Source organism: Oncorhynchus nerka, linkage group LG20, assembly GCF_034236695.1.
Source record: "Oncorhynchus nerka isolate Pitt River linkage group LG20, Oner_Uvic_2.0, whole genome shotgun sequence".
NCBI classification, from domain to species: Eukaryota; Metazoa; Chordata; class Actinopteri; order Salmoniformes; family Salmonidae; genus Oncorhynchus; species Oncorhynchus nerka.
In genome coordinates, this window is record NC_088415.1 from 76,099,432 (window position 1) to 76,113,423 (window position 13,992).

A 13,992-nucleotide genomic window follows, 5' to 3' on the forward strand; every position below is an offset into this window, starting at 1 on the left:
GATCCTCTTACAGCCTTACTTCTGGGTTAATGCCAGCTCTTGTCATTCACACATCACACTCTACAAACTGTAAACTAACAGGGTTGATAAGAGCCAATTTACACCTGAGCCAAGCTGAGATGTGTGTTACTTTAAAAAAAAAAAGCCCTATTAATTAAAACAGAACTAATAGGACACAGTTTGATTATTCATACAGCTAGAAAAGTATTCACGTCTAACCATGCATAATATTAGAAGGCAATTTCATGGTAACAGTGACATTGACTCAGATCTTTGACTTTAAAATGTATGTCAAACAATAACCAATGATTCCAACGTTAAACAAACCATACAGCTCTATGCACAAGGACTAGTTTGAACAATTTCCACAGAAAATTGCAACGTTTGCAAACAGAATGGCGGTTTGTGCTGTTTGTGCCTTCATTCTGTTACCAAACTGGGTGCAGCACTATCTTCTGTTGTAACACCTGGCCTAGCGGTTGGTTGGTTGGCTGGCTGGTATCTAAAACCTGTGATTGATTGAATCTCTGTGGCGCAGTTGTGACCGAACCATTTAAAAGCTGTCCTCCCATCAAACTGCCTGCTGTTCTGTCTGTCTGTCTGTCAGCCCAAGGCCCTCACACACACACACACACACACAGTACGGACACACACACAGTATGGTTACACAAACAGTACTGTTCCTCTCTTTCAGGGTCAGCCTGAGGAGCTGACAGAACAGACAGACTCCAAACAGAGAGCTCAGGGATTCACAGAGCACACAAACCACTGAATCAATCAGAAGGTCTGCACTACACCATACAAGGGCCCTGAGCTGTAAATTGTCTGACCTTTTCCCGTACATTTTCCGAGACATTAAGATCTACTGAAAGTTGAACTCATAGCACAGTCAGTTACTCCATTTCTTGTGTTGGCAAACCAGGTGGTCGCAGATCATTTAATCTACTGTAAACACACACATTGGGGGCCGCAGGGGAATGTACTACTTTCTCTATTGGAGTAGCCCTAAACTCATTTTCTTAAAGGAAAGGTTCACCCATTTTGAATGTTATATAGTTTTTGTGCATCTCTGAGTGATGTACTATCAATTTCCTGGGTAATTCAATGTTTTCATGTGTATCTGAGTTGTTGGCCTTCAAGCAGAGAGAAATCTGACCGGTATGACGCAGCACCGTGATAGTCGCTCTCACCATACTGGAAGTTAATAGGAATACGACTTTTAGATCGCAAAAACGTCCATCATAGATTTCAATACTGACTGATGTCATAACTCGGGAGGTTGTCTTCTATTGAATGAGCTATTGATCATATTTGTCTAAACTTTTTCCCATTTTGTCTGCCTCTTTAGTCCAGGATGCATTGCATGGTGCTGATGCCAGAGATCCTTTCTAGGGAGTTTTCCCTAGCCACCGTGCTTCTACACCTGCATTGCTTGCTGTTTGGGGTTTTAGGCTGGGTTTCTGTACAGCACTTTGAGATATCAGCTGATGTAAGAAGGGCTATATAAATACATTTGATTTGATTTGATTATAGAAAAGAGAGGAATCCAATGAATGAAGGAACCTATAACGCCCCACCCAGTAGACTGTCGATGAATTGTGTTCACGTTGTCATGCTGCGTCACGTGGTTGCTACGCTAATCGTTACATTTTTTAATTTCACCTTAATTTATCCAGGTAGGCTGGATGAGAACATTTGCAACTGCGACCTGGCCAAGATAAAGCATAGCAGTGTGAACAGACAACACAGAGTTACACATGGAGTAAACAAAGTCAGTGTATATGTCAAGAAAAGTGCCTATTTTCCTTGAAAGTACGTAATGTCATGATAGCAAGTCAATTATTGGACATCTTGGAAAAGATTTGTAATGTTTAACTTCTTGTTGATGAAATCTGTGCTAATGTTTTGTCTGAGCTAGTGCTCAATAGACTCCCATTCACTCCTTGAAGGAGAGTGCTCCTTGTATCAGAATCACTCAGAATGCACCGTACAGCCCATTGAGGTAGCATGGACAACATTTCCCATCACCTCAAAAGTATAGATATTCATCTCGGTTGTGTGCCTCACTTGTGGGCCTTAAATTCGAGTCATTCTGGTTAGAAAAGGAAATGTTTTAACTTTGACTTTGATTCATAGCGATGCTTATTTAGCTAAGCTTATTTCTCCATATGTCTTGGCAGGCCTAGAGTTAGGAATTGCCATTGAGGCTTTGTGTTAATGTCAGATTGAAAGTGGTCGGAATAGAGTTAAAGCCCTTTATAAGCCAGTATTTAATTCACTGGTGTTGTTTAACAGAGATGGGATGAAGGAAGATGTTTGTCTCAAATGGTACCTTATTCCCCACAGTAGTTCAGTAGTAGTCTATGGGCCAGGAGAGACTGTGCTGCGTTCAGATTACAGTCAGACCAGGCAGCAGGAATACGTGTGGACTAGCTAGTTTAAAAAAACAGTGCGTCCAAAATTCTAAACTGAATAAATACATATCACTTTGTACCTCAACACTTCTAAGCTCGACTTGATCATGTTGCTAAATATATCCTGAGAATCCTGAGAATACAATGGCAAAGTTAGTTGTATTGTTTTAGTTAAGACTTAACACCCGGTTTGGCTTCGCCTGATTTCTCTGATCATTTTCCTATTGTTGTGCAGGCCTACCCCACTGCTATGACAATTAGAGGATTAGATGTTTCTTGAGTTAATTATTCTCATCTTTAGGCAACGGCTCGTTCTTCAAGAAGTGGACCGAAGGCAATTTCCCTGCTTATGCGAATTATGCAGATGGACTTGGACAGTGGCAAAATAAAACCCTCCTTTTCCTGCATCCCTCGCCCAATTATTCTCACCTCCAGACTCGATCTCCCATTTAATCTGGCCTGGCATTCCTCTCAGCTATTAAATCCTGCTCCTCTTCAGTATTCACCGGCATGTTGCCACATAAAGTATCTGATAATTGCTTTTACTGAAGACGAGACAATTCTGTAAAGACGCTGCAACTATTGTTCCTTTGTCGCGATGTCTATTTTTATTACTGTAAACTGTAATGAAAGTGTAATAAATAAATCCCACCGAGTCAGGTGCTTTGAGTTCTGCTCACCATTGTTGGTAAAATAGTGACCTTGGATTGGTCTACAAAAGAATTTGTAAGTCTCAAACGCCACCCTATTCCCGATATAGTGCACTACTTTTGACCAGGGCCCATAGAGTAGTAGTGTACTATAAAGGGAATGGGGTGCCATTTGGGACTCATAATAACATTCTTAGGTATGGATGAATGCCTGCCAAAAAAGTTGATTGCTTCTAGAAAAAAGCATGAACAGAAGTAGATTTATTCATTGGTCTACTCGGTGCCTGCCACCTTCATTCCTACTCACCTACAGTCGTGTTTCATTACAGAGCCATTGAGCCTTGTCAACTAATCATCAAGCCCTTGACTAGGTGAATCAGGTGAGCTAGTTCAGGGCTACAACAAAGTTGTGGAACGTCTGGGGGTCCGTGAGGAGAACGTCTGGGGGTCCGCGAGGAGAAGTTCTGGGGGGATCCGCGAGGAGAGGTTTTAGACCAACTGCCTTAGAAGACCAATGTACACTGCTTTAGGGCTCACACACACCAGAGTTCCCCGAAAAGACACACACACACACACACACACACACACACACACACAGCAGGGATAGAGACGACAGGAACAACACTAAATGTATGCAAGCATGCACGCACAAACACACACACACAGTCCCTCTGCTCTATTTACATTGTAGTCATTTAGCAGATGCTCTTATCCAGAGTGACTTACAGGAGCAATTAGGTTTCAGTGCCTTGCTCAAGGGCACATCGACAGATTTTTTCACGTAGTATGATCGTGGATTCAAACCAGTGACCTTTTGGTTGCTATTGAGACTGGTGAGTCTGAACTTTCAGCACACCACGATTCATCAGTCCAGCCATGCTAGCTGGCCGGGCAGTGTGGAACTATGGTTATATTTAGTACCACACAGATTCTCAGTGTGAAAGGATATGAGAAACAAACACTAACCCTGGCGCAAGGCCTCACGTCCCGGGTGGAAAGTCCTGTATTCCTGCCATGAGACCCAAACAGATTCCCAACACAAACTTTTCTCTCCGTCATTGTGGAGTGGTATTATACAGCATTGAAACCACCCTTCTTCAGATGCTCAGTTACCCCCAAAGACAGGATAGCGTCATGCATTGCATAGCAATGTGTTTTTAAATCCCTCTATTGGACACAAAGAAAGGGGAAGGTTTTTTGCCTTGCTCGGTGAGCGTGCCAAAGTCAATAGTTTTCCGTTTTTCACAATGCCACAGCTTGCATTAAGCACACTATAATGACACTTGACAATGTCATGCCAGATGCTGCCAAACACAGCATGGTGATTTAAATAGGAACTGATTGAGAATTTCACTCTGGGTCTGCTTTTAAATTAAAGCATGTATTGTGGTAAATTAGTTACGTGTTATATCAAAGGATCAAATGTCCAATGAATATCAAATGAACACTTTAAATGTGTTTATTGTGTGATGTATATCAAAGCCTTCTCCAATCATGCTTCTCTGTTTTGTCCTATAGGTAACTACCAGCTCTCCCCTACAGTCAACATGCCCCAGGACGACACAGTCATCATCGAAGACGATAGGCTGCCAGTACTTCCTACCCATCTCTCTGACCAATCGTCTTCCAGCTCACATGACGACGTGGGTGTCCCTCCCCCCTGGGCCAAAGAGATTCAAATTCAGAATGAGAGGTGAGAGGACAAAGTCCCAAATGGCTCCCTACATAGTGGCCTATGGTCCCTGGTCAAAAGTAGTGCACTACGTAGGGAGTAGGGTGACATTTGGGACTTATTTCAGCACTGGCTCATTACCTTCTGTTACCTCAGTCAAACACATGACACACATTATATCTCCACGAACACCGCTTAGGGTTTCTGTGTATATCAGCTGTTAGTGTGTCACGCTTAACATTTGTTTTGATAATCGGGACCATGTTTTGCTAAGGTTTCGCAATGGAATGCTAGTATTATTTCAGTTGTAGCAATTTAGACCTAGTACTGTGTGTTCAAAAGATTCCACTGTTTCTTTCTACGCTGAAATACACTGTAGGTATATATTTTCTTTATACTGTATGTTGAAACATAAGGTCGATGTGTCTCCTATGTTTGCTGAAGCGTCTGATTTTGAAAGGAAACTCAGGCACACCTACCTGTTACCCACTTAACTGGGACTGCATCCCAAATGACACCCTTTTCCCTATATAGTGCACTACTAGAGCCCAATGACCCTGGTCAAAAGTAGTCCTGTAAATACGATTAGGGTGTAATTTGGGTAGTAACCTGGACGTGAAGGGCTTTTGCCACCATGTGATGAGGAGGCCCAGTCAGTTCCCATCAGTGGGGCTGGGCTGGTCTGAGTGGGTGGTGATTGTAACTGGGCCAGCCCAGTCAAATTAGTCTCTGCTGTAATCAGTGGCTCCTCAGGTATGGTCCTGACTCGAAGAGCTGCAGTGGCTTGATTTGATGATTGGAAGACATTGATGATGACTGTTTGATTTGCACGAGAATAATCTCATCCTGTCCTTCTCTTTCCCTCTGTCCTTTCTCTCTCTTTCTCTATCCTTTATCCTCTCCCTCACCTTCACTTACTCTTTGTCTGTCTTTGTCTCTCTCCATCACTGCCTTCCCCCCTCTCCTCCTGTAGCCCTCTGAGCCCTGATGACACCGACCCAGACGGAGCCTTTCAGAGGGAGGGCTTCGGCAGACAGAGCATGTCTGAGAAACGGACAAAGCAGTTTGGAGATGCCAGTCAGCTGGAGATCATCAAGACACGCAAGTCCAAGAGCATGGATCTAGGTACTAACCCAAACATCCACCCATGTCCCTTTCCTACCTCTCATTGACACCCTATAGGTCAGCTCCTCCTGGAACCAATGGCACAATGTTTTAGGTCGGTTTACCAGAGAGATTAAGCCCTAGTCCTCTGTGTCTGTGAAACCAGCCCTCTGAATGGTTAGGAATACCCAAATTAGGCACATACATTACATTTTTTTATTTTTTATTTATTTAACCTTTATTTAACCAGGCAAGTCAGTTAAGAACAAATTCTTATTTTCAATGACGGCCTAGGAACAGCGGGTTAACTGCCTGTTCAGGGGCAGAACGACAGTACAACAGTTTTTGGGCATTGTCTGTCACCTTGTCAGCTCGGGGGTTTGAACTTGCAACCTTCCGGTTACTAGTCCAACGCTCTAACCACTAGGCTACCCTACCATGACCAAAAGTATGTGGACACCTGTTTGTCGAACATCTCATTCCAAAGTCATGGACATTAATATGGAGTTGGCCCCCCTTTTCTGCTATAACAGCCTTCACTCTTCAAGGAAGGCTTTCCACTAGATGTTGGAACATTGCTGCGTGAACTTGCTTCCATTCAGCCACAAAGCATTATTGCGGTCAGGCACTGATGTTTGGAGATTTGGCCTGGCTCTCAGTTGGTGTTCCAATTCAGGTCAGGGCTCTGTACAGGCCAGTCAAGTTCTTCTACACTAATCATGACAAACCGTTTCTGTATGGACCTCGCTTTGTGCACGGAGGCATTGTCATGCTGAAACAGGAACGGGCCCAAACTGCTTGAAGCACAGAATCGTCTAGAATGTCATTGTATGCTGTAGCTTTCAGATTTCCCTTCACTGGAACTAAGGGGCCTAGCCCGAACTATGAAAAATAGCCACAGACCATTATTCCTTCTCCACCAAACGTTAGTTGGCACTATGCATTGGGGCAGGTAGTTTTCTCCTGGCATCCGCCAAACCCATCTGGCAGATGGTGAAGCGCGATTCATCACTCCAGTTCAATGGCGGGGAACTTTACACCACTCCAGCAGATGCTTGGCATTGCGCATGGTGATCTTAAGCTTGTGTGCGGCTGCTCACCCGTGAAAACCCATTTCATGAAGCTCCCAACAAACAGTTATTGTCTGATGTTGTTTCCAGAGGCAGTTTGGAACTCGGTAGTGAGTGTCGCATCCGAGGACAGACTATATTTATGCTCTACGTGCAGCACTCGGCAGTCCTGTTCTGTGGACTTGTGTGGCCTACCACTTCAACTGAGCTGTTGTTGCTCCTAGATGTTTCCACTTCACAATAACAGCACTTACAGTTAACCCGGGGCAGCTCCAGCAGGGCAGAATGTTACACACTGACTTGTAGGAAAAGTGTCATCCTATGACGGTGCCATGTTGAATGTCACTGAGCTCTTCAATAAGACATTGGCAGTTGAAGGGCCTGTCTATGGAGATTGCTTGGCTGTGTGCTTGATTTTAACGGCCGTGGCGTAAATTGCAGAATCCACTCATTTGAAGGGGTGTCCACATACTTAGCCAATCCTCAGTAACAGGCACATGACAGCCCGCTTGGAATTTGCCAAAAGGAACCTAAATACTCTCAGACCATGAGAAACAAGAGTCTCTGGTTTGAGGAAACCAAGATTGAACTCTTTGGCCTGAATGCCAAGCATCACGTCTGGAGGAAACCTGGCACCATCCTTACGGTGAAGCATGGTGGTGGCAGAATCATGCTGTGAGGATGTCTTTCAGCGGCAGGGACTGGGAGACTAGTCAGGATTGAGGCAAAGATGAACGGAGCAAAGTACAGAGATCCTAAAGATGTCATATATTAGTTCATAATGACAAAGCAAAAAACTGTTTTTCCTTTGTCATTATGGGGTATGGTGTCTAGATTGAAGGAAAAAAACAATCCATTTTAGCATAAGGCTGTAACGTAACAAAATGTGGAAATAGTCCAAAGACCCTACATACCCACTCGTTGTTAATTGCATCTGTAAGACTTGTATTGCACACCCTGATATTTGTGGCTTTTACTCGTATGTAATCCACGTGTGATGCATTTCTGTCTTTTTTTATGTGACATCAAACAGGCTGCACACCTCCGAATAAGGTTTCAGCTCACTTCAGATGACATTAAACCTTCCTGATCTCTTTGGCTGACAGTCTTCCACCTCCCCCACACTATGGCTGTGTCCCAAATGGCACCCTGTTATATGTGTGTGTGGTGCACTACTTTTGACCAGTAATACCCTATCAAGAGATTAGGGTCCCATTTGGGACACAGCCTATATCTAATCTGCTTCTGATCCCCACTGAATTATTGTAGTCCTGCACTGTTTATATCACAATAGCTCTGATTGCTATCCTAAACCCCTCCATTTCCCTGTCTTTCTGTCTGTGTCTCGCATGGTATCTGATTGCCCTTGAAGTTGTCCAAAGATGTGATGTACGCACTGTATAGTAACATTGCTGGAATGTTTGCATGTGGAATGTGCTCACTAACCAATCCTAAATGTGTATTGCCCCCCTTTAACAGTAGCCGACGAGATTAACCTCACCCCTCGCAAAGAGAACACACCAGGTAAGGAGTGACATGTCACTGGGGGAGAACGGACACCTCATCCATTCCAGTTGCTACCCACATTCCATCCTGCAAATCCAGACCTGCTTTAGAATCTACCACCTCACTATGAGAAGAGAATAGAATACAAAGAACCTTGAGACAGTTTGAGGTCATTGCGGTGGAATTGTGGGTGGGTGAATATGGACTTGGCAGTGATTTTTCTTAAGACACGGTAGCACTGCTAATTGTTCTGTGGATGGGGATGTGAGGAGGGGGAGAGACTGAGAGCGCGATAGATTGAGAGAGAGCAAGAGAAAGAGAACGCTCTGTCCTTGGCTGGGCTGCAAACTGACAGCAAGTCATCCGTCATTGTCAGCTGTGTGTTTTCACAGCCACCTCTAAATAGAAGTTCCTTCGAAGGATGGGATTTAGCTGAATGGCACAGTGAAAGCAAGAGAAAGAATTGGGTTTAGCAGAATGTAGTGAAGCAGGAAAAATGAAGGGAACCATCAGGAAATAGAAGCAGTCTGGTAGAACTACTGTACACATGAACGAGACTAAATATGTCATTAATGTCTCTTGTTTTCTCCAAACATTGTCTGAGCAGTCACTTGCAAGAGAGATACCTGGAGTGCGTCCCAAATGGCACCCTATTTCCTATTTAGTGCACTGCTTTTGACCAGAGCCCTATGAGTCCTATTTCGGGAATAGGGTTCCATTTGGGAATCTGCCCCACGCTTCAATGTGGGTGGCCGTGGGATATTGTGGCTGCTTGGCTGGGAGTGAGAAGTGGAGCGAAGGTGGAAGGCGGTAAATTGAATACATTGCAGCCTGAACAAGCAGGGCTGGTGCCTATTCATTTTCATCAGGCTGTCCTGTCCTCTTAACGTCTCACTGAAGCAGCGGCTGATGGGCTTTCATGCATCAAACCACATTCATTTGGTTTTAGCCTTCAGTCAGCAGCCGCACCGCACGCTTCCCAGTCACACCTCGGTGGTAGTCTTAAAAATGACATGAATTCAGACCTCTGACAGACGGCGTGAGTCAAGAACTTCAGGCAGTGGTTTGTTTGAGAGTTTCAGATAGTCAGACCTGGAAACCTCCAGCCTTCTACATATCTGTACTAGGCATATTTATACAGACCGCCACCCTATTCAAACTGAAGATAACGTGGGTCGTACAGAGATCGGTGGTGCTCCCTTATGATAATAAATACAGGTATCAATCACCCTGCAGTCAGGAGGAATGTCAAACAGGGAATAGCCTGGAAGAGTCCCAAATAGCACCCTAAACCTTATATAGTGTGCTACTTTTGACCAGGGCCCATGGAACTCTGGTCAAAAGTAGTGCACTATGTAGGGAATAGGGTGCCATTTGAGAATCCACGTGTGACTATAGGACCCACTGGAGTTGCACATGTAGGCACGTAATCGACTGGAGATGTCTTGGAAAGTTTGAAAGAATGACTGTTGCCATTGGCCGTTAGGGAGCTGTATAACAGTGGGCAAACACCTCTGCATTGCCCTCTACTAACCTAGTGGACAAACATGTGGATACAGTCTGTGTCAAAAATGTCCTATAGCCAATCAGTGGAGGAGTATGGCCCTCTGGCCCAGGCTATTGTGTCCCACCTCTCGCAGGCTATGTCTATTCCCTATAGTGCACGACTTTTGACCAGAACTCTATGGGACGTCACTCCCTCTCCCAGGCTGTCACTGTGATCATTTTCCCAGGATTTGGGATTTGTTTTGGGCCTGCTAAATGGACCATGCCTCATTGCTGCTTTAGCTCGGAGTGAATGTGTAGATTAAAGGAGGAGAGTGTAGCACAGGGGCCGGGCAGACAAAATAACCCCTGAAACGCTTAAGAAAATAGCCTGAAATCTATTAGCCTATAATAACAGTTATTAGGGTGAAATTACATTTCCACAATTTAAATTGTAATTGGGTGGTTATCGTGCAATGTATTTTTCCAATTAACAAAAATCGTGTTTTACAAATATTTAGTGGATGTAGTCTTGAACTGGAGGCTAGAAACAACAGGCTTACGTCCCAAATGGCACCCTATTCCCTATAGAAAGCACTACTAGTATTAGCTCCCCGGGCCTCTTGTTTACCCAGTTCCAGTAGCTCTGCTACAGTATACTCTGTGGATTAGAGGGCTGTAGAGTCAGCTGGGCTATTCCCCTGAGGTAATCCATCCCACTCTCTGGTTGCAATGCACATAGCACCCTATTCTGTGTATAGTACACTACTTTTATAAAGGTCCTGGTCAAAAGTAATGCACTTACATAGTGCCATTTGAGACACATCCTCTTCACGCCTCCATACCACTCTATATTTTATTTATCTACAATACCCCCTCAACCTGTGAGTGATGGACAAGAGATGTACTGTACACCTACAGGGGTACTCAACTCTGACCCTACGAGGCCCGACGCCTGCTGATTTTCTGTTCTACCTGATAATTAATTGCACCCACTTGGTGTCCCAGGTCTAAATCAGTCCCCTATTAGAGAGGAAAAATATAAGGTCCAGATTTGCATTTGTGGGACTTACTCTTATCTAGGCTTTAGCCAAAACACTATAATTTGTCAAAGTTATTCCACTTTTTCTCAATGCATCATAACCTGTTTTGGTTACATGTTAGTGTGAGCCCCATCCAAGTTTTAATTTCAACTCACGGGTAGTCAAGTAAAATAACAAGGTGCTTTAGTTGAACACAGCCCTGCATTAAAAAAATACATTCTCCTTTAGTTCCCTCACAGCTTAATCAAATAAGTAAGTTTTGATACTGTTGCTCCTCCCCAGGGTCTTCCACCAGGGACGTGGGTCCTTTCTTAGGCCTCAAGAAGTCCAGCTCTCTAGAGAGTTTACAGACAGCCGTTGCCGAGGTAACGCTGAACGGTGGCATGCCCTTCCACAGGCCACGCCCACGCATCATCAGGGGGCGGGGCTGCAATGAGAGCTTCCGGGCTGCCATCGACAAGTCATACGACAGGCCAGCCGCTACAGAGGATGACGATGAGGACATGGAGACATGTAAGAGACTTCTGTTGGACATACACTACCGTCCAAAAGTTTGGGGCCACTTAGAAAAGTCATTGTTTTTGAAAAAAATGAATCATTTTGTCCATTAAAATAACATAAAATTGATCAGAAATACAGTGTAGGCATTGTTCATGTTGTAAATGACTATTGTTGCTAGAAATGGCAGATTTTTTTTTTTAACAATTGTTTAATGGAATATCTACATTTTAAAAGGATAATTGATCATTAATAAACCCACAAATGCTGATGCTCCAGATACTCAACTAGTCTAAAAAAAGGCCCGTTGTATTGCTTCTTTAAACAGAACAACAGATTTCAGCTGTGCGAACATAATTGCAAAAGTGTTTTCTATTGATCAATTTATCCTTTTAAAATGATAAACTTGGATTAGCTAACACAACGTGCCATTGGAACACAGGAATGATGGTTGCTGATAATGGGCCTCTGTACACCTATGTAGATATTCCATAAAAATCAACTTCCAGCTACAATAGTCATTTACAACATTAACAATGTCTACACTGTATTTCTGATCAATTTGATGTTATTTTAATGGACAAAAAATGTGCTTTTCTTTCAAAAACAAGGACATTTCTAAGTGACCCCAAACTTTTGAATGGTAGTATACCTCCGTAAGATAGACATCTATTGGACAGGAGACATGTAAGATATAAATTATATTGGATAGAAATATTAGCTAACCAAAAGCCAAATTCTTTCACACATACTCTATCATTAATTGTGTGTCGATATCAATGGAAGATAAAGTTCAAGTTACCTGTGTGTATTAAAAGTAAGGATTCAAGATCAAAGATTCAAAGACCATTTCTTCTTTAAAGATTCCAGCAATATAAAACGTTCTGTTACTGTCTGTCCAGTGGAGGAGGACACCGAGGAGAGCTCTCGGTCCGGGCGCGACTCTGTGTCCACCGTGGCAGATCTGACGCCACTGCCTAACACCGAGAGACCGCTGGTCAACGGCAACCGCACCGATGAAGACGAGAAGGACAAGGGAGGGAATGACAAAAAGAAACAGAAGGACAAAGAGAAGGACAGCAAGAACAAGGCTAAGAAAGGCATGCTGAAAGGCCTGGGAGACATGTTCAGGTAGGATGCGTACGCACACATACACACTCTCCATTCTCCTCTACCAGTCTTTTACCCACCCTTATAAGTGGGTCATGCCTTTCATTGTCTGAGATGGTCTCTGATTGTCTGAGATGATCTCTGAGATGCCAATGATGCAGACATTATTTATTTGTAGTTTTGACGGAGGTTATGTCCCAAATAGCACCCTATTCGCTATATATAGTGCACTACTTATTTAGTAAAAGTAGTGTACAAAAGTGGTTCTGACAGAGAATGCTGATAGTGCAAAATAATGAGGAGCTCCTGTCAGACATGCAGATCAGATGCGTTTGGCTTAAAGGTTTCTGGAAGCTTGAATTGTTTGGCTGCTATAATTGCAATGAAAATTAGAATCATTATTGACCTGAGCACTGTCAGTAGTTACACACACACACACACTTTAATCAAGCCCAGATAAAGTATTTGAAATAACTTTGAATACTTTTTAAACACAGGTCTGGTTGGAGTGTGTTGTTAGTCGCTCTCTAAACAGAGACACCAGACAGAGGCTAGTCAGAGCTGACCCTCTCAGTTCTCTGGGCTCCACGCACATACACACACACTGCAGCCCAATCAAAGACTCATTACCATCAGACCACAGCATCCTCCCTCTCCTACTCTACACCAATCAACACTTGGACTCAAAGCAACACCCAATCTGCTCGCTTTGCAGCCTCCTCAAAATGGCCACTGCCCAGGCACACACACACACACACACACGTGTGGATTTGTCAATATGGTTGGTTTTTCAATGCTACGGTGTAGTAAAGTGAAGAACTGTAACTCATGAAAGGTTTCGTGCTGTGCTATAGTCAGACTGTCAAACCAGACCTTAACACATCAAGATGAAATAGAAATGCGTCTTATGTGATTGCAATGCATCCTGTCTGTCCATCTCATATCTCTGTCGTTTGATGTTAAACTGCCGTGGCTCATCGTTATCTTCTCATGGACATTCTTTATCTGAGAAAATAACTTGACCGCAAATATATAAAGCAATGCAGTCTCTCTCCCTTTCTCTCGCTCTCTTTCTCTCGCTCTCTTTCTCTCTGTTGACGCTTTTTCTCAGAGCCGTTGAACTTGAAGTCTCAAGTCGCCTGCTTCTTTAGTTCAAATATGTCTTGTAAATTCCCATCTTATCAGTGGTGTTGAACTCGTGAGCAGAGAAGTGATAAGGGTTCTGTGCGCAGAATATTAAGAATATTAAATGCCCTTCTGTCATGATGAATGTCCTCATCTCAAAGTTTCACTAGTGCCTCCTGTCATAAATCTCCACTGTGTCCCAAATGGCACCCTATTCCCTAGATACATAGGGGCACTGGTTGAAAGTAGTTCACTATAAGGGGAACAGGGTACCATTTTGGAGTCCCAATTAATATGGGACGTGGCTGGTGTTTA

General features: G+C 43.6%; 1 protein-coding gene across 6 annotated transcripts in view; it reads left to right on the forward strand.

Moving 5' to 3' along the window:
- Positions 1 to 13,992, forward strand: part of LOC115103145 (partitioning defective 3 homolog) — a 254,743-nt gene that overhangs the window by 168,114 nt on the left and 72,637 nt on the right. For 5 of the 6 annotated variants that reach the window (XM_029623850.2, XM_065005787.1, XM_065005788.1 and 2 more), the window contains 5 exons: positions 4,583 to 4,757; positions 5,710 to 5,861; positions 8,390 to 8,434; positions 11,227 to 11,457; positions 12,345 to 12,573. In XM_029623850.2, coding sequence (XP_029479710.2) covers positions 4,583 to 4,757; positions 5,710 to 5,861; positions 8,390 to 8,434; positions 11,227 to 11,457; positions 12,345 to 12,573 — 832 coding nt within the window. The remainder of the gene's footprint in view (positions 1 to 4,582; positions 4,758 to 5,709; positions 5,862 to 8,389; positions 8,435 to 11,226; positions 11,458 to 12,344; positions 12,574 to 13,992) is intronic. The other variant, XM_029623854.2, reaches the window with a different exon arrangement.